At 35.9% G+C, this 19,933-nt stretch overlaps 1 protein-coding gene across 2 annotated transcripts in view; it reads left to right on the forward strand.

Annotated features, from left to right (window-relative positions):
* DAT (Sodium-dependent dopamine transporter) overlaps positions 1–19,933 on the forward strand; it is a 212,115-nt gene that overhangs the window by 118,861 nt on the left and 73,321 nt on the right. For both annotated transcript variants that reach the window (XM_069847634.1, XM_069847635.1), the window contains exon 2: positions 3,111–3,349. In XM_069847634.1, the coding sequence (XP_069703735.1) occupies positions 3,169–3,349 (181 nt within the window). In that variant the 5' untranslated portion in view covers positions 3,111–3,168. The remainder of the gene's footprint in view (positions 1–3,110; positions 3,350–19,933) is intronic.

Genomic DNA, 19,933 nt, shown 5'->3' on the forward strand with positions numbered 1-19,933 from the left:
CTCCGGTATCAGACTGTAATCGCAGTAACATTTTTATCGAGTAAGATTAGTTGAATTTTTTTTTAAATTTTCAGCGTCATGAAACGTTGGGAAAATTGAATGTGAAAGCTAATGACAAAGAATAATTCTTACTTGTGAACGAAAGCGGTAACAATATTATATTTTCAACTGAAATTTTTCTTGCCCTTGTTATCCTTGTGTTTCCCTCGTTATCCTTCTGTTTTCCTTGTTATCCTTCAGTTCTACTTGTTGTCCTTGTGTTCCCCTTGTTGTCTTTCTATTACCCTTGTTTTCCTTTGTTATTATTGTGTTACTCTTGTTATTATGTTCCCCTTGTTATCCTTGGTTTCTTCTTGTTCCTAATTACCTTTGTATTTTCCTGTGCTTCTTGTTTTCGTCTTGTCCTCCTTATCTTACCGCCATCCTTGTTTAATTTTTTTTCGCACCACTCACACGTATAAGTCAAAATATTATATAGTGAAGTACCAAAGATCAAAGATGGCTGACACTTTAATGTTACCAACCTTGAATCTAAAACACGAATGTTACTAAAAAGTTATACATATTTATTTATATTTAAATAACTTTTTAGTAACATTAGTGTTTTAGGTTCAAGGCTGGTAGCATTGAAGTGCCAGCCGTGTTTGGTCTTTGGTAACTCACCATATAATATTTTGAGTTCTACGTGTGGGTGGTGCGAAAAAAATTAAATAAAAATGGCGGGAATACAAGGAGGATAAGGCAAAGGTAAGGAGAACAAGGCAGAGATAAGGAGAACAGGGGGATACAAAAATAATGGGTAGACAAAGGGAACAGGGAAACATAAGGATAACAAGGGGAAAAAAGGATAATAAGGGTAACACAAGAATAACAAGGGCAACACAAGGATGTGATATGATGAAAACAGTAACTTCATACACAATTTGCTACATAAAGAAATAATATGCTGCTGTAATTATATTTCCACAATATATTATGTAACGTTATCATCTTGATGTAAAATAGACACAATATAGCATCTGAATAAAATTGTAGAAATTAATTCGAGTACCTTGCCTCGCCTGATAAATATCTCAAATTGTGCCATCTAATAGTTACAAAATGTCTAACTACGAGTATTGTGATTTCTATAATATGCGTGTATTCGAGGAAGTGTTGCCAGCAGTGAAGCGAACTCAATGTCTAGAAAAACACAACATTTAAGCAGGTGATTAAGTAATGGGGGAAAAATATTGAAGTTTCAACTTAATACCTCACATTATATTGTACCGATTATAGTTCTACGTAATGACATACAGCATAGTAAAACTATGCACCTGTCGTCAGGTGATCGCATCCACACGTAGTTCTATGTAAAGAGATGCAACACGGTAAAGCTATGTAACTTTCGATTTTTCAAAATGCATCTTATTAATAAAATTCGTTGGATCTAAAGTTAATCTCTTTTCGATACATGTTCATCAATATGGAAATGCTTCCAGACTTTCCTTCAAGACCTAAGTGTGACCTGTGTATTATCTCAAATATATAGGCCTAGTATTTAAAAAACAATCGATTAATACTTCATTAAGGGGATGCGCTACTGAAAAATGACAGTTTTTGAAGAAATGTCATGTTTTTTTTTTATTTTACTCTTCATATGCTAAATTCCAATGCTCCATTACCACAACCTGTGTTTCAGCTATAATATGCACTATAAAAACATAGAAAACTCTTGTTTTAGATTCCAAAAAACGGTTTCCAAAAATAAACGTGTTATTTTCAAATTTTATTTTTAAAGGAGTTATTTCTTGACTTAGATCATTGAAATTTTCCTGATTAATTCATAATCATGATCATAATACGCTGTTAAAATTTCAATACATTATCTCTTAAAAGGTAGAAATTAGGAAATTCAGTAGCGCATCCCCTTAATATTCCAGTTATTTTCATTGATATTCCATAGATTAAAGTATAATTTATAAGGAATTCGAAGAAATAATTTGCAAGTATTGTGGAGTGTGAGACAAAATACTCCCATACTAGGATTCATTGTTTGGCAGGAAGAAATACAATCCAATACACTGCTCGATATGCACCACCTGTGTTTCGTGTATTTGGTTTTATTCAATTCTCTAAGTGTAATCACAGGCTCTGCTTTGTTCGAAACACACGAGACAGGAGGGAAATAAATGTGCGTCCTGCAGCGGTTTATAAAAGGGGAACTTATATCTGATGTCTGCAACAGACGTGCTGGGGGAAATCAGCTGGAATGCAACACAACTTAAACTTAATCTGTGGAAGAATATCGGCTGTTTGATGCTTCTCCAAGTGAACTTTATATATTCAAGGAGTTTCCAGGCGGCAATGAAACGAATCGTTATTTCACCTAACTTTGGACACGAGGATTGTCTGTTACGAATATCATTTTGTTAAGAAACTGTACTTGAGGAGGGGATAATAAAAAAGGCACGATATACGAGATAGATCTCTGCGTTATTTCCAATTACGACATTTTCTCTTCATGTCTGAGAAGAAATGTAAATGTGAAATAAATCACTTTGCTGTTTTTTCCTTGCTGCATTCTGTATTTTATTCCTTTTCTTCTTTTATTCCTTCCTCTCTTATCTTCCATTCTTCTATGTTTCTTCATTTTCTTTATTTATTTTACCTGTCTTTCGATAAGCGAACTCCTCTTATGTATATGAACTCGTCTCATTGTTGAGTTTACCGTAGCCCTCCGTCCATGTCCTTTCCGCTTCACTGATTTAGAAACGAACATTGTGGTGGATTTTAGGCGACCAGCGAGAGCCGAAAGCTATGATGCATGCCTTATACAATCCGTCACTCAGCAATACTTGCCTTCATGTCTACTCGTATCAGTCCGATACATAACTGTCTCTGTCGGAGCATGTGAAGTGGGTAGTTAAGGGATCATCTGCAGTACCTCAATTGATTTACTAAGGTCCAGGCCTGGTTTATCGGATAGAACATAAAGATTTCCATGACAACCGAAGTCGAATTTTCGTTTCATAAAATCCTTTAATTTTTTTCTCTTGGTGTAGGTCGAACATAGACGTTACGTCAAAGTCGAGTACTAATTACTGAACTGTAACGTTGTTCTGTTCCAGGCAGGAGAGCCAGGATCCGGGCTTGCCGTTTCGCCAGGGCTAGAGCCGACTCACCACAATGGCTCCCAACGCCACTAAGGCACGAACCCCGACCCCTCGCGGGGGCTCCCTGCCGGGGGACGGGGACGACAGGGAGACGTGGGGCAAGAAGGTGGACTTCCTGCTGTCCGTGATCGGGTTCGCCGTCGACCTGGCCAACGTGTGGCGCTTCCCCTACCTCTGCTACAAGAACGGAGGCGGTAAGTAGCAGAAATGTGCCTCCGCATGCCTTGGTGATGGAAAAAGTGATCAAAACCGCCGTCAATGACGTCATAATCATTATTGTCATTATGATCACCAACACCTATGTCGGCGTCATCATCGTCATCCTAAACAACGTCGCTATCACCACCTCCTCTACTACCGTCACTACATCTACTATAGTCTTTTGTTTTCAAGTTTAGCTCCTTTTGCGCATTACATATTTCTTGAACGATTATGACACAAATTGAATATGCATTAGTAAAGTTACGCTTTAATAATGTGTTTATGATAAATAAGATAACACAAGATAATAAATAATTGACAGATGAATAGCTTTACTATTCTGCATGTACAACTACAAGTGGGTGGGAATACAGAGAGAACAAGAGGAATACTAAAAGAATGCAAAGAGAACGAGGGGGAATGCAATGATAACAATGCGAATGCAAGAATAACATTGCGAATGCAAGGAGGAAAAGGGGATTGCAAGGAGAAGAAGGGGATTGCAAGAAGAAGAAGGGGAATGCAATGAGAGCAGGGGGATTACAAGGAGAACAGGGAAAACACAAGGAGAGTATGGAGAATAAAGAAGAGCGGAGGGAATAAAAGGGAATAGGAAAATACAAGGAGAACAAGAAGATCAGGGAGAACAAGGGGAATAAAGGAGAACGAGGGGAATACGAGGAGAATAGGGGGAATACAAGATGAACAGGGGAATATAAGGAGAACAGGGGAATACAAAGGAAAAAAAGGAATACAAGGAGAACAAGGGGAATACAATGAGAACATGAGGATTACAAAGAAAACAGGGAAAATAAAAGAAGAACAGTGGAATACAAGGAGTTCAGAGAGAATACAAGGATAACAGGATAAATTAAATACAAGGAGAACGGAGGAAATACAAGGTGAACAGGGGGAATATAAGGAGAACAGGGGAATACAAGGCGAAAAAGGAATGCAAGGAGAACAAGGGTAATACAATGAGAACATAGGGAATACAAGGAGAACAAAGTAAATTAAATACAAGGCGAACAGAGGGAATACAATGTGAACAGGGGAATACAAAGTGAAAAAGGAATGCAAGGAGAACAAGGGGAATACAATGAGAACATGGGGAATACAAGGAGAACATGGGGAATACAAGGAGAACATGGGGAATACAAGGAGAACATGGGGTATACAAGGAGAACAAGGTAAATTAAATACAAGGAGAACAGAGGGAATACAATGTGAACAGGGGGAATATAAGGAGAACAGGGGAATACAAGGTGAAAAAGGAATGCAAGGAGAACAAGGGGAATACATTGAGAACAGGGGGAATACAAGGAGAACAGGGTAAATTAAATACAAGGAGAACAGAGGGAATACAATGTGAACAGGGGGAATATAAGGAGAACAGGGATATACAAGGTGAAAAAGGAATGCAAGGAGAACAAGGGGAATACATTGAGAACAGGGGGAATACAAGGAGAACATGGGGAATAGAATGAGAACAGGGAGAATTCAAGGAGAACAGGGAGAATTCAAGGAGAACAGGGAGAATACAAGGAGAAAAGGAGAATACAAGGAGAACGGTGGAATACAAGGAGACCAAGGAGGGTGTGGGGTTCTAGTCCCATGTGACTGTCAATTCGCAAGTTACCCTCATATCTAATGAAGAGAATGATGTAGCTCTGCGTTAAAACAAGGTTATAATCGTACACCCAGTCTTTATAGTAGAAATGTATGTATACTTCTTCATTCCTGTCGGACATATAGGCCTACCGCTGTCTCCTGGACTACCGCTACCACTGAGCTGTTTACAATTCTGCAGAACTGAAGGTCTCCTCGGTTTCTTTCGCACCGGACCGCTTGCTATTGAAGAGCCCTGCCCTGTAATTAAACAGGGGATATCAGCTTCAATGAGCTATCAAGAGGGTGTCGTTAAACCGGTTAGGTCGCTGAATATTGCGCACTAAACACCAATTAAGAGGGACACACCTCGTGAAGATGACTACACTAATGACAGTCGAGTCAACACGCGTCTCAAAGAGCGACTTCATCAATTCGCAATTATCAGTAGCCAGTCGCACGCAGAGAAAGAACTCCGTGATGAGATTTTCACGTTTTAATCATGTCTCAGTCCAAATATGTTCTGAAATACGGTTTGTGTGTCTGCCTGCAGTGGAACGGCAAGCTGTGAAGGGTTCGGAGAACAATCCAGTAATGTTTATTGCTGGTAGTAGCCTACTTAATATTCATGTAATATAATATTATGTTCAAAGTTACCGGTTTTTGAGAACTTTCTGTGATGTAACAATTCACTAATGGAGTATAAGAATACTTTGAATTTCAACCAATCAGATCCATCTATCACCGTTAATGTTGTCAATTTCATGTTGTCACTTTTATCTTTTCACTGATGATTTGCAATTGTTTCCACCAATGATGAACACCACAACTTAATTGAATCGTGAATAGCAGAAACCTCACAAGTCACATTTTTTCTCAAATTCGGTTTTTCATATGGTTGTAAATGTTATAATATTCATACCTAGACCTTCCAAGTGGTGAGGAAATCCCGCACGTCCAGTGCTCGGTGAACATTTCAAAGCGACCATAAGTTAGGCTACAGTGAATTGCAGGAAATTGCAGGAACACCACAAATTCAGGGCACGTGGAATTTTCCATAACTGGAAAAAAAAATTAGTCTGATTTTCTTTGTTTCTTATGGGATTAAAGGAATTTTAAGAATTAAATATGCTATTTACACAGTTTTGCATTTTTGTATATTTGTATATTTTTTCAATTTATTGTCCTAATAATAATAATAATAATAATAATAATAATTATTATTATTATTATTATTATTATTATTATTATTATTTATTTACTCATTCATTCATTCATTTATTCATTCATTTATTCATACTGACAGAGATAAGACCATAGGGCTATCTCTTACATTCTACCAGTCACAAAGTATACAAGGAGTGAAAATTTAACAAAAAGTGAAATAACAGAACACTAACATATTACAAAAAAATAATAGCATAACCAAATCGACACTAAACAACATGAAAATAACATAATAGAAAAAAAGTAAACTAAGGATCTAAAGATTGGAAGATTGTCTTAAATATACACTTAAAGTCCACACCTGTGGAGTAACGGCTAGCACGTCTGGCCGCGAAACCAGGTGGCCCGGGTTCAATTCCTGGTCAGGGCAAGTTACCTGGTTGAGGTTTTTTCCGGGGTTTTCCCTCAACCCAGTATGAGCAAATGCTGGGTAACTTTCGGTGCTGGACCCCGGACTCGTTTCACCGGCATTATCACCTTCATCTCATTCAGACGCTAAATAGACTAAGCGTCGTAAAATAACCTACTTAAAAAAATATATACACTTAAATCTCTCTTAAGAAAAAAAATTCCTTCTCCCTCTTTTTCACTTAAACATTATTTTAAAGGAATAAAATTATTGTTACTAGTCGTGAATTGCAGAAACCTCACATGTCCAGGCAGTTCAGATTTTTCCAGAAAATACTAAAGAAAAAATAAAATTCCATCTACGTCAAAGACTAGAACTTATTACTAAACTTTAATAAAAAAAATAGTCTAATCAAAATACCAAACGACTTTTAAGATAAACATTTCTTTGTGCCTCTTGAAAAATGTACTCAAATTGACATGTGGGGTTTCTGAAAATCAGGATTCAATCACCAGTTAACTCGGAAATAATTGATAATCATCATCATCATCATCTCAATTTCAATTAATCCACTTATATTTGCCTTCAACAATTAACTTTCTTTTTCTTTAATGTATCACATCACATTATATTGAACATGTTTTTTGTATTCAGGACCCCTGTGGTCACTCAAATTCTTTGAGCTGATGTCTATAATTTAGAAAATATATAATTCATGATTGTCTTTCTTTTCCAGAAAAAAAAAGTCTTAAATCGCTGCTTTAAGAGATAACCAAGTTGTTAGTTAGTAGAAGTTAGTTTATACACAAACACTCAGCCCATTATACTGACGTCAGTAACTTATATTACATTTTAAAAACCTCATTTAAAAGTTTTCGATGACGTAATAACCCGCAAACATATATATTTATATATTTTTTTTCCATGAAATTATTTTTTTCTAAATACAAAGTTTGACGTATCTGAGCTTTTTGTCCCAAATCCCCTCATTTAATTTTAATTGCAATTATGCTTTTTTTTTTACAAAAATCCTGTATGCAGTAGTATAGCGGAGTGAGAACTATAGTAGCGAATGAATTCAGACTGGACTTTGCGGATTTGCATGAAGAACTCGTTGAAGCGAAGCTCAATAGATATAATCTCATTTCAGTCATAATAATTATGATATTTTGTATATTGGAATTAGACTAAAGGGAAATACATTACCAGTTCCACTCCTGTTTTTCTGAATTTTAATTAGGAGAGAACACATTCATAGTATTGCTATAATTTATTGTAAACATACATGATGTAATCAATACATTTGTGAACTGCACTCTTATTTAAACATGCATGCGCGTGTCACTGAAGATCATTGCTTCCATGTCTGTTGAATCGGTCTATCAAACAGCGTCGAATTATCTTAAGAACTGAGCTTCTATACGTGAATTTGTGCAAACATGTGTAGGACCTATTGCGATTTTTCCTGGAATCTCTTCATATACGCCTTATGGCTAGTTTTCTTCTCTGCCTTTCAAGTCATGTCATTAGTATAGATTCTAGGCGTTTCCCTGGTTTTAGATAATTTCTCTCCATATACGCCTTATGGCTAGTTTTCTTCTATGCCTTTCAAGTGATGTTGTTAGTATAGATTCAAGGCGTTTCTCTGCGTCTACATAAGTTTTCAGTTTCCTAAGTCCTGTGTAGCCTACATTCAGGGCAGTCCGGAAACTTATTGATAGTATGAGTATCTCGAGTTTGAATTAATTTTTCTGGAGATCTGAAAAATTTAACTTTTAATGTGATTGTGTAAATGTGACTTTCAATAACAATAGTCATTACCGCATTATTATATAATAAATCCAGATGACAACTTCGGTACACTTTTATCAGTGGCTAAGCTAAGGTGTAAATACTAGGTAGTCTGAAAAAAAAATCTACTTAGCTTGTATCTTTTTATAGAGTAGATCTTTATGGGGTTTTCTATCAATTTTTTGTAACACAGACCCCCACAAGAAGATGATGACCATTCATTTTCAACCCCAAAACAGAATATAGGCTAAACAATATAACTGATTTTTCTCAGAACATCCTGTTAGCCAAGGATGTTTTTATATCAAGGAAATTGAAATTGTCTTCCTCCATGCGCTATTTTAATATATAAATGTGGTGGTGTCGATCACCTATCTTTGTAAGCACATTTTGTTTCATACATCCAACTTGAAAACGGTTTCTCTTATAATTGGACAAATAATGACTTCAGAATGGACCATTTACACAAAATTAATATGTAACACACATGCACACACACGTACACATGCATGCAATTTTGATTAAACTAAACTCAACAACGCAGCGCTTGAGAAAACACCAATATAGCGCGAGGTGTTATTGTGACGGAAGGCTAGCCTCGTTTAGTGAGGAGATGTCCTTTCTCAAGCTTGCGAGTCATGGTCGCAGTCATGCTTTTAGAGGCTTCTGGCCACAAGCCTCGCACTGAACTCTGCATACTGGAATGATGGAATGACTGACCACAGTGAACTTAATATATGGAAGGGTCGGAGTGCAACCAAATGTCACGACACATTACTATTACGAACTTATAGATCTACTGTTACTAGAAATAATAACTACATTTTTTGGATAGGATAAGCCTCAAAAGCCTCTTAAGAGCTTCGTCGCTGATTTTTATCTAAACTTAATAGGCCTATAGTTTTATATCATGTTTTAAAAAATTTTTATGTGATTATATCATTTTAACGGATGACTTTAATATAGGAAGGCGTGGTGAAAAGTAATACCTCTTATTTTTTTTGTCGCTATGAATATAGTTAAAAATATTAGTGATAATATGCCTACATTGTATTCAATGAATTTCTGCTTTCAGTGACGCAAGTTTCGTATCTCTTCCAGTAGAGAGCTCTGAGTTATAGACTGAAACATGGCGGCGTGTACCATCTCCGTTCTTGTTCTCGTTGTCGTTTCCGTTCCCGATTTCTAGTGGACCAGACTTTACTCGTATTAGTGATATGAAAAATTCGAATTCATCAGGTGTTTATAGAATATAACATGCAAACTAATAAAGCTGTAAGTTACCATATCCGTAACATTTAAATTTCTTATTTAATTCTATTTATTCTGTACCTGAGTGTTTTTACTTCGTTATTTAATGACCCTGTATTAAGTGCGGAGTTATTTAGCGTCGATGGAATTAGTGATAGCGAGATGGTATTTGGTGAGATAAGGCCGAGGATTCGTCATAGATTACCTGGCATTCGCCTTACGGTTGGGGAAATCTCGAAGAAAAAAAACACAACCATGTATTCAACCCGAGTACAACTCCGGATTGGCAGACAAGCGACTTAGACGACTGAGCTATGCTGGCGGCTCCCGAGTGTTTAAAATTATGTTTGATATTAATAATTTTAAAAACTTCTAATGTAATATGTAAAAGTTTTATTTGAGAGTTCCACGATATTCAGTGTGAGTGAGATTTGTGGGCTTCTGCGTCATATTGGAGATGAGAAAAATCCACATTTTCAGAGTTACGTATCGTCTGTATTATCACGAAACGCAGAAAAATGTAAAAATTTACTATATCTGTTGAATCTGTTACCAAGAGCTGGACTGAAAAATAGCACTTGGCAATGGATTCAACAGATGGGTTTCAATTATTTTCCTTTTACGGATAATACCGCCGATATGTAGCTGAGAGACGTTTAATATTTCCGTACGTGTAACGCGGTGCAAAGACTCGAATATCCCACACCTGATATTTTGGATTTTGAGTTTAATTTTGTCAATGAAACTGACCAGTATCAAGTTTCGTAAAAATCTACCGAACGTGTTTCGAGTTATTTCGTGTAGAACTCGCTGAAATCAAGAGCTTTCAGGACACGTTCTATAGGCAGAATGGTCTCAAATGTATAAATCTAAATATGGACGAAGGTAGTTTCATGTAGCTGGTAATCGCTCGCACACACCATTATCTGGTAATGAGGTTTCCAGGCGCTTGCCTGTCATCGTCACACTCGCTTCTGTGTTTCATGTAGCGCTTCTTGATTAAGTCTATATAGTTTTATAATTGTCTTTCGCTCTTTATTTCTCTTATCTTAATATACATGCAGTTTCCTGTTCGGTAAACCTTGTTTGCTCTGTTGGATTTGGAGTCACACTCGGAATCCAACAAAATATATTATTATTATTATTATTATTATTATTATTATTATTATTATTATTATTATTGTTATTATTATTTATTATCTATTATTATGTATTATTCTTATTAATATTATTATTAGGACCTATCTAGACTTTCCAGCATTGTTCAGAAGAGTTTTAAGTTGTTCCACTCTCTCGCAAGGTTGCCAGATAACTCGATTTTCACATAAAAGTCCCGAGTTCCGCTTCGATTCGAGGCGGAACGCAAAAAGTTCCTCTTTGAGAAAATTAAGATCACTTGTATAATTTTTTCATTACCTAGTACCCTAACTATTTTCTTCTAGGCCTAAATAATGACATTAAATTTAGATTAATTTTCTCAACAATCTAGGTTTGTACATTGGGAAAAAAAGAATATTTTGGCAAGTATAAGGTTTGTGACAGCCAATTCAGTGGTGAATGTGATATTTCTAAACATTTAAAAAGAGACGTACATCAGAAATGCATGGCACAGAGAATGGAAAAAAAAAATCTTGTTGAAAATGCTAAGTGATAAATATTTATATAAGCTCTGAAAATGTATACTATATGTTAAATGATAGGTTTGGAGCAGTAATATGCTAAGGTACAAAATGAATATGAATTTAGGTATCAATAAATTGTGTGTCATTGTAATCAATTAATAAACATTGAAATTTAAATATTTTTTGTCACATGTGATGCCATCTTTTGGAATTTGTGCTTTGAAATTCATAATATACAGCTGGGGAAATCTATGAGACAGAACTACTGTTACGTCATTAACTTAATAATTTTGCATAACATACGAGTATTATTGCCACAAGCCCTTCAGAAAGACGCCAGAGAAACACGATGTAACTTACAGCCAGATAAATATTGTTTTGTACCAGAAACTTGTATCTACAATATGTTTTTTATTCAAATTGAAATTTTGAGATTATATTACTTTTCAAATGCGCATAAAGTGATAATTTTTATAGGCCTACTTTTTTTTTTACAGTCATGAAAATGTCAACTCTGCCCATATTCATATCACTCTTTCTTTAAGACAAAATGTAGGAACCGGGTACTGTATATAATGGAAAAAGAATGTCCCCTTTGGTAGATCTAAAATCTGGCAACTTTGCTCTCTCGTAACAGTTAGGCACTTAGTAATCGCTTTTGTAAATTTATGGAGTCCCAGAATGTTTTACTGATTGTAACGACCCCTATTTTAAGAGTGTTACGTCATACAGCTCTGTGAAACAGTTACTCGAAAACTCCGTGGTAGACAATCGCTGCCGAACCCTAATGATTAGATAAACAAAATAATGCATAAACGATCATAATAAGAATGAATGGAAACATTGCGGTTAAAATTACTCGGGTAAATCACTAAGAGAATACAGGAGTATTGGTCGTCTATTTTCCGGCACAGAAGAGTTATTCAGAAGCCAAATTTATGTTTAAAAAAATTATCCGTGTCATTCATGTCATAATAGGCCTACATTCAGCTTAATTTTTTCATGGAATATCTCAATTCTTTCATTGTTTTTGTCCTGCTAGAAATTAAGACACCTCACAATTTGTTGTAGATTTATTAAATTTTTTATTATTTTTTTGTCAATTCTGATTCATTATAACTTATAAGGAGGTCTAGGATCCGGGACATTTTAGCAACCAATTTGAGCACAACTTGACTATACTGTAGAGTTCTTGAACATAGTAGCAGACATACTGTGAATGTAAACAATGACGTCAATATGCTGCGTTATATTTCACTGTTAATAATACAATCTAGTGACGGTGGAAAATGAAGTAGGATACATACCTCACAAGTTTTCATGTCCCTCGACGACGTTGAAGGCGTTAGCGTTACAAAGAACAAGCATGTATGTACATACAGTTTGCAACTAGTTCGAAAAAAACTGTTCACTATGAATTGAAAATGCACTATGATGGCCTGAGTTAGTTTCGTAGAGAGAGGCGAAAAAATACTGTACCTGTAATCACGAACAGGATTGTACACTAACGCACAGGTAAACAAAACTCAATGCGCCAACTCACTCCATCTGTACTCCGTTGCACTGGAACTTCACTTCATTCTTAAGTTGTCTCGAATCCTAAGACAGCTTATAAGCCACATCATTCCTTATACATACATACATACATACATACATACATACATACATACATACATACATACATACATACATACATACATACATACATAACATACATGGATACATACATATATAATGTTCTGCCCACGGGCAGGTCTTTCACTGCAAACCCAGCATTCTCCAGTCTTTCCTATTTTCTTCCTTCCTCTTAATCTCCCCATATGATCCATATATCTTAATGTCGTCTATCATCTCATATATTCTTCTACCCCGAACTCTTCTGTTCACCATGCCTTCCAGTGCATCCTTCAGTAGACAGTTTTTTCTCAGCCAGTGACACAACCAATTCCGTTTTCTCTTCCTGATCAAATACAGCATCATTTTTTCTTCACCCACTCTTTCCAGCACAGCTACATTTCTTATTCTCTCTGTCCATTTCACACGCTCCATCCTTCTCCATATCCACATTTCAAATGCTTCTAGTGTCTTCTCTTCACTTCGTCGTAATGTCCATGTTTCTGTCCCATATGTCATAGCCTACTCCACACAAAGCATTTCACTAGTCTCTTCCTTAGTTCTTTTTTCAAAGACCCGCAGAAGATGCTCCTTTTTCTATTACATGCTTCCTTGGTCATTGCTACCCTTCTTTTGACTTCCTGGGAGCAGCTCATGTTACTGCTTTTAGTATACCCCACGTATTTGAAGCTGTCCACTTGCTCTACTCAATCATTTAATATTCGCACATTTATCGTCTTTATTTTATCTTCTTTGTTTTTCTTCTTATGACTATGGTCTTCGTCTTGTTTGCATTATCTTCATGTCATACTGCTCACAGCTATCATTTAGCTTCAGTAGCGTCCCTTAGTATCATCTCCTCTTCTGCTAACAACGCCATATCATCAACAAATCTTACAGACTTTATTCGTCTTCCTTCTACTATCACACCTCCCATATCATTTCTTTATGTTTTCATTTTATTTTATTTCTAACGATAGTGAGCTACATATTCTTACATTATAACTGCCGCACATGTAAATCATTATCAATAAGTTAAATTATTCATTCATTTATGTGAAGAAGATGCTTTGATGGGCATCTAGCTTGCGTACTGGTCGACACAAAGAATATGCGTATCGGATTAGAGGTGGTACTGTTCCACTGTTACGTGGAGTTCGCTGCAATAGCTACCAACGGTCACATAAAGAAATCTCTATACTTTACATCATCAGTCAGTCAATCTGAAAGTAGAGGTGAAGAAGGATGTTCCTATATGAAGTGAGCTAAAATGTCTTCTAACCAATGACTCGTTTTAAAGGCTAGGTATATTGCTCATCATCATCGTCATCATCATCATCGTCATCATCATCATCATCATCATCTTCTTCTTCTTCTTTTTCTTCTATGGCACTATGGTCCTTTCAGTAGCCTATAACTTTGTCTCCCTAATAATAGTTTTCCAAACAAAGACGATCCTGTGAGGAAGGCAGAAAATAGAAAATATTGGAGAATGCTGAGTATGCAGTGAAAGACCTGCCCTGGACAGATGTATGTATGTATGTATGTACTTTATTTTTAATAATAGTATTTAATTCATTGTCCCGCGCCGTGGCGTCGCCGTCTAAGGCATCCTGCCTAGGGCTCGCGCTACGGAATGCGCGCTGGTTCGAGTCCTCATGGGGAAGAAATTTTCTCATGAAATTTCGGCCAGTGTATGGGACCGGTGCCCACCCAGCATCATGATGCACTTGGGGAGCAACGATAGGTAGCGAAATCCTGTTGCAAATGCCAGCTATAACGGCTGGGGTGGATCATCGTGCTAACCACACGATACCTCCATTCTGGTTGGATGATCGTCCACCTCCGCTTCGGCATGTGGGCGTGAGGCCAGCAGCCGGCTGGTCGGTCTGGGCCCTCACGGGCTGTAGAGCCACGGATTATTATTATTATTATTATTATTATTATTATTATTATTATTATTATTATTATTATTATTATTATTTAATTAATTTAATTGTATTGTTTTAATCTGTTCAAAGACAACATGGATAAGCACGATGGAAAATATATACCAAAGCTCAATTTAAAATCATGATGAGTGCCCCGTATTTTTTTCCTAATGTTTCTGGGAAATTTAATTATTGTAATTTCTTGTATTCATCATGAATGAGCGGGATTTTTTTTTTGTAAAGTCATTTGTCCCATCTACGGGACAATCTCTTGAATTCATAATTCAGCGAAGTCGTCTGATCGATTACATGAAGTTTGTGTCCTAATTCTGAATGAACAACTTGAGAACGCTCGGGAACGCCTGCTCCTTGCTCGCCACGGGCTGTAAGATTCCAGCAGACTGGAAAGTCCATTATCTTTTCTCTTGGAATTGCTTTACACCCGCTAAGATGCGCACAGAGACAAAGGAACAGCCAAGGTGTCGGAACCACGCGGGTCCCGCGGCGCTGCAGTGCCGGACTGCGACCGAGGCGAGGTGGCGCAGAAAAGACGGTGCAGGGCCACCGACATTAAGTGTGGGTCGCAAACACCTCCTTGGAAAAGTCCCACTTCCTGCAACCTTAGCAATAAACTCCTCCAGAAATAAATAAATAAATAAATAAATAAATAAATAAATAAATAAATAAATAAATAAATAAATGAGACTACATTTCGGAATTGGTCGGGAGTCCCTTACGCCACTTCTTCTGCTAACCAATTTCAATATCACGAAATAACAACGGATGCAATCTAGCATAGAAAAATTAAACAACTTCAGATCTTCCCCGAAAACACTATGTAGTATCGAAGCGTTTGCAGTAAAATACCAGTATAAATAAATCCTAGGCATCTATGAAATTACTTCGTTATAGTGAAATTTTGTTATATCGAAATATGTTACTTTTTTTAAGAAGAAGAAGAAGAAGAAATACATCCTTGTTCATTTATGTCTACTTATGCCGTGAATTTGGTATATTTTGCTTGTATGTCTGGAAAATATTTTAAAATATAATAAGAAGCTGAATTTGCATTGCATTTGAAAAGAAAAAAATTAAAGATAGGTATGAAGAAAGGGAAAAATTCAAGTTTTATGAACAACTTTGTAGGACAAGAGGTACCATTTTGTTTGAGAAACCGTGTTGAGAGATTAATGAGCTGTAATTGGCAGAAGGAAACTGTTCCCTTCAACAGCTGCATGAAAAAACTAAAAACTAATACAAAATTTAGATAATGTATCATAGTAGACATACTACATTACGTAGATATTTAATGCTCACGTGGTCACTATGCACTTAAAATAATATCATTATAATAATATAAAATAGTTCCCCACTTGCTAACGAATTGTACTGAATCAGAAACAAAATTTGGGACACCTGAATTTTGAAAACTTTTCGTTAAATTTTCATTTTTGTTTCTGCAAGGGTGCGAAATTTTTATTTTGTTATTTTTTATTTTATTTTATTTTATTTTTTGTAAAAACGGAATTCGATAAATTTAAATACCGCACTTTAACATTAAATTATATGGGAAAAAGACAGCGGACAGAAAATATCTTTGTAATACTGAAAATTTTGTTACACTGCCGTTCGTTATAACGACATTTATTGCATTATGTACGGGTAAAGATAAGGTATTGTGTAAATTCTGAGATTATCTTGAGTCAAATGAGCCAGTGAATTTATCTAAAGGAAATGAAAACCGAGCGTGACAGTGAATAAGATTATTTCCCCAGTAGGTTAATAAATAAATAAATTAGTAAATAAATAAATAACTAAATAAATAATAAATAAATAAGAAGAAAATAATATCTATTACCGGTACTAAATAAGATATTTACGTATACTCGTATTTAATTGGCGGTCATAATCCTGGCCTCGTGCAATATGAAATTAATGGGTAAATAGTTAACAATATAGCTGTAGAAATTATGATTAATAAAACCTCAAAATTATATAAATATGTGAAGTTATAACATTCTATTCCGAACTAGGTAAGCTTAGGCCTACTTTTATTTTTGACAGTCGGCTTACACAATCAGTTTTCATTGTGAAATGTTTGTGCTCGAGGGTTAAATGGATAAAATGTTACAGTAATTGCAATATCTGACGTCACTTTCGTAGCAACGGCAATGAGTTAGTCACACTACTCTCAACGTCACTTGCTTAGCAACGGAACAGAATCGTGATTCAATATTTGTTAGGTATTCTTCCCAGGTAGGTAAGTTAGAAGGTCTTGGAGACTATACTGCTGTTAATAATTTAACACAAACAAACACGAGGAATAATGCAATAGTTAGAAATATCAAGTAATTAAAAAAAATCAAAAGTAACAGGAGATTCATATGATCCATGTAATTGCGTAAAACATTTGTGTATTCTCTCGGTTGAGTGTTATTGTGATTTAGATTTTTAAGGAACTGGTTGTGATATGGCTTAGGATGAAATAACTGTAATGCAATTTGTGTGTTTCATTATTGATAATATTATTTTTTCTTTATTTCTTTATTGAATATATACCCCATACAAATTTTGTACAAATATTTATAGTGGAATTAGCCTACTGTGTTTTGTCTAATTGATTTTTTGGAGAGCAGTGTCTTTCTTGCCTGTACCATTTCATTTGTTGTATAATCTTACGTAAGATACATAAATATCGTCCCTCCTTTGGCAAACTAGCGAAAGTGACAAATTAGCGAATCTACACTGAAGGTATATAGGCCTACTGTACTACTGTCATAAGATTTACCCTCTGACAAACCAAAACTACTCTTGAACATGTTGATAAATTAGTTTTTTTTAACGCATAAAACTGACCATATAAGTATAACAATGAATTTTACATGGACAATCTCTATTTTGTTTTAACTCCCGAAAAATTAACAATTTACACTTTCGCTAGTTTGCCAGAGGAGGGATGATATCATGAAAGGCATATTTTCGGAGCTGATTTTGAGCAAACTGCAATTGAGTACGTGTATTGCATTTTAAATAATAATAATAATAATAATAATAATAATAATAATAATAATAATAATAATCCAAGGCACGACAACCCATGAAGGACCATGACCGACCAGTCGGCTGCTGGCATCACATTCACATGCCGAAGCAGAGGTGGACGATCATCCAACCAGAATGGAGGTATCGTGTGGTTAGCCGATTATCCCCCCCCCCAGCCGTTATAGCTGGTTTGCGAAACTGGTTTTTCGATACCTATTGTAGCTCCCCAAGTGCATCACGATGCTGGATGGGCACCGGTCCCATACACTGACCGAAATTTCATGAGACAAATTTTTCCCCCATGAGGACTCGAACCAGCGCACATTCCGTAACGCGAGTCCTTAGCAGGATGCCTTAGACCACGACGCCAAGGTGCGGGACGCATTTTTACATAGGCTAGTTAATTTTGGATAAAATTAGTATAGAACCATGCGATCTTAATCGTGCAATTCCTGAGCATTGCTTTCATAATTCGAAAAATATCAGGCGGTAAGGACTGAAGGAGAACCACAGCTCTGCATCTCATAATAGGCCTATTTTGTTCCATAACTTCTGTTTCTCTGGTATGTCAGCAATTCCATAAACTAAAAGAGTGAGATAAGTTTACAGTTTCCCAAATTTGTACTTACTGTATTGATGTCATTTTATGAAAACGGTAGTAGTTTTTTTTTTTTTTTTTTTTTTTTTTGCTCTGGTGTTCTCACTTTCTGAAGTTGATAAAAACGAAATATAATATTTATGACTTTTACTTATCTGGTATGTTAAATCTTTCATATAAAATCCTATGAATTTTGTTTAATGCAATCCATATAAATGTTTTTTTTATTTACATAATATTTTAAATGACTCTTTCGGGCAACCTCGATTCTCCGGACCGACATACTGCATTCAAGGCGCTGACTGGTTTAAAACGCCTCGTAGACCATCGATCTTGAAATGAGCGCTGCCCCATCAATCAGGCAGTCTGCGGGCGGAACGCAACATGGGGCGCCATGTCCGCAACAATGCGCCTCCCGGGTCCTTGATGGATAGTGCCAGGCTCTCAAGTGTGCTGGAAAAAAACTCGGAAGTAATTTCTCTTCTCTTTTATTTTTCATGAACAATTCATGTAAAAAAATTTGTGTTGTTTTTTAAACTTATGTATGTATGCTCGGTAACGAGCAAATGCATCGCAAATAGTGCTATAGAACTATGCTGACGACTAGTTATTGCATAATGTAGGCTTCATAAACACCATGACGTATATTGCATACGTTAGATGTAGCACACATATATACGGTACCTTATAACCAGAGCCCGGAACTTTGGCAGAATGCCTTTTTAAATGTGTTAAATCTATCTTCATTTTGAAAGTAAATCTGTACGAATTATACCTTTGTGATTGAAAATTCACAGTTTTATGTTGCCCTTTTCTTCCTTTTTAAATATAAATGCCTAATTTACAAAATAAATGCTTTTTTGTGCCTTTATTTGATTATATATCGTTTATTAATTTATTATTAAAAATTTCCTATAGGTATATTTTAATTTATTTCTATAACCGCTACAATGAAAGTGACTTCACCGAATGTATATTATTGTCTTTCAGTCAGTTCATATTCTCTTTACAACAATGAGTGTTGCCGTGCAAAAATGTATAGCAGCCTAGATCATATATGTAACAGATAGGTCATCGCTATGTTAAAATCGGCAGCACTTTGAAGAGAACAACCGCTAGGATCGCCACCCGTCCGCCGTAAACGAATACGAGATGGCAGTACAGTCGCTAATACAATTCAAATGGGAATTATGACGTGACTCCTTATGTAACAACTAGATGTCAGCGTAGTAAACCTGACAAAAGTTGTTAACGTCAAAACCTATAAGTATAAGGCCTATCTATCTAGGGTATAAGTTATATGATCTAGGATAGCAGTAAGTGTTTTAATTATCGATTGTGTTTATTTGACAAGGCAACAATGAGTGCGGGTCTAACGTTATTTTTACCGGTTATTTTTCTTTCAGTTTTCATTGCGACATTGTTGTAGCTAGCTAAATATTTCATATCGCAACATATCAGTACAACCAAACACAAAAATGCACTTTCCAAGGCTACTGGAAAGAAGATTTCTTTGCTTTCAACAGTAATTGCAACATCGAAAT

The sequence above is a fragment of the Periplaneta americana genome, chromosome 15, assembly GCF_040183065.1.
Source record: "Periplaneta americana isolate PAMFEO1 chromosome 15, P.americana_PAMFEO1_priV1, whole genome shotgun sequence".
Classification (NCBI taxonomy): Eukaryota; Metazoa; Arthropoda; class Insecta; order Blattodea; family Blattidae; genus Periplaneta; species Periplaneta americana.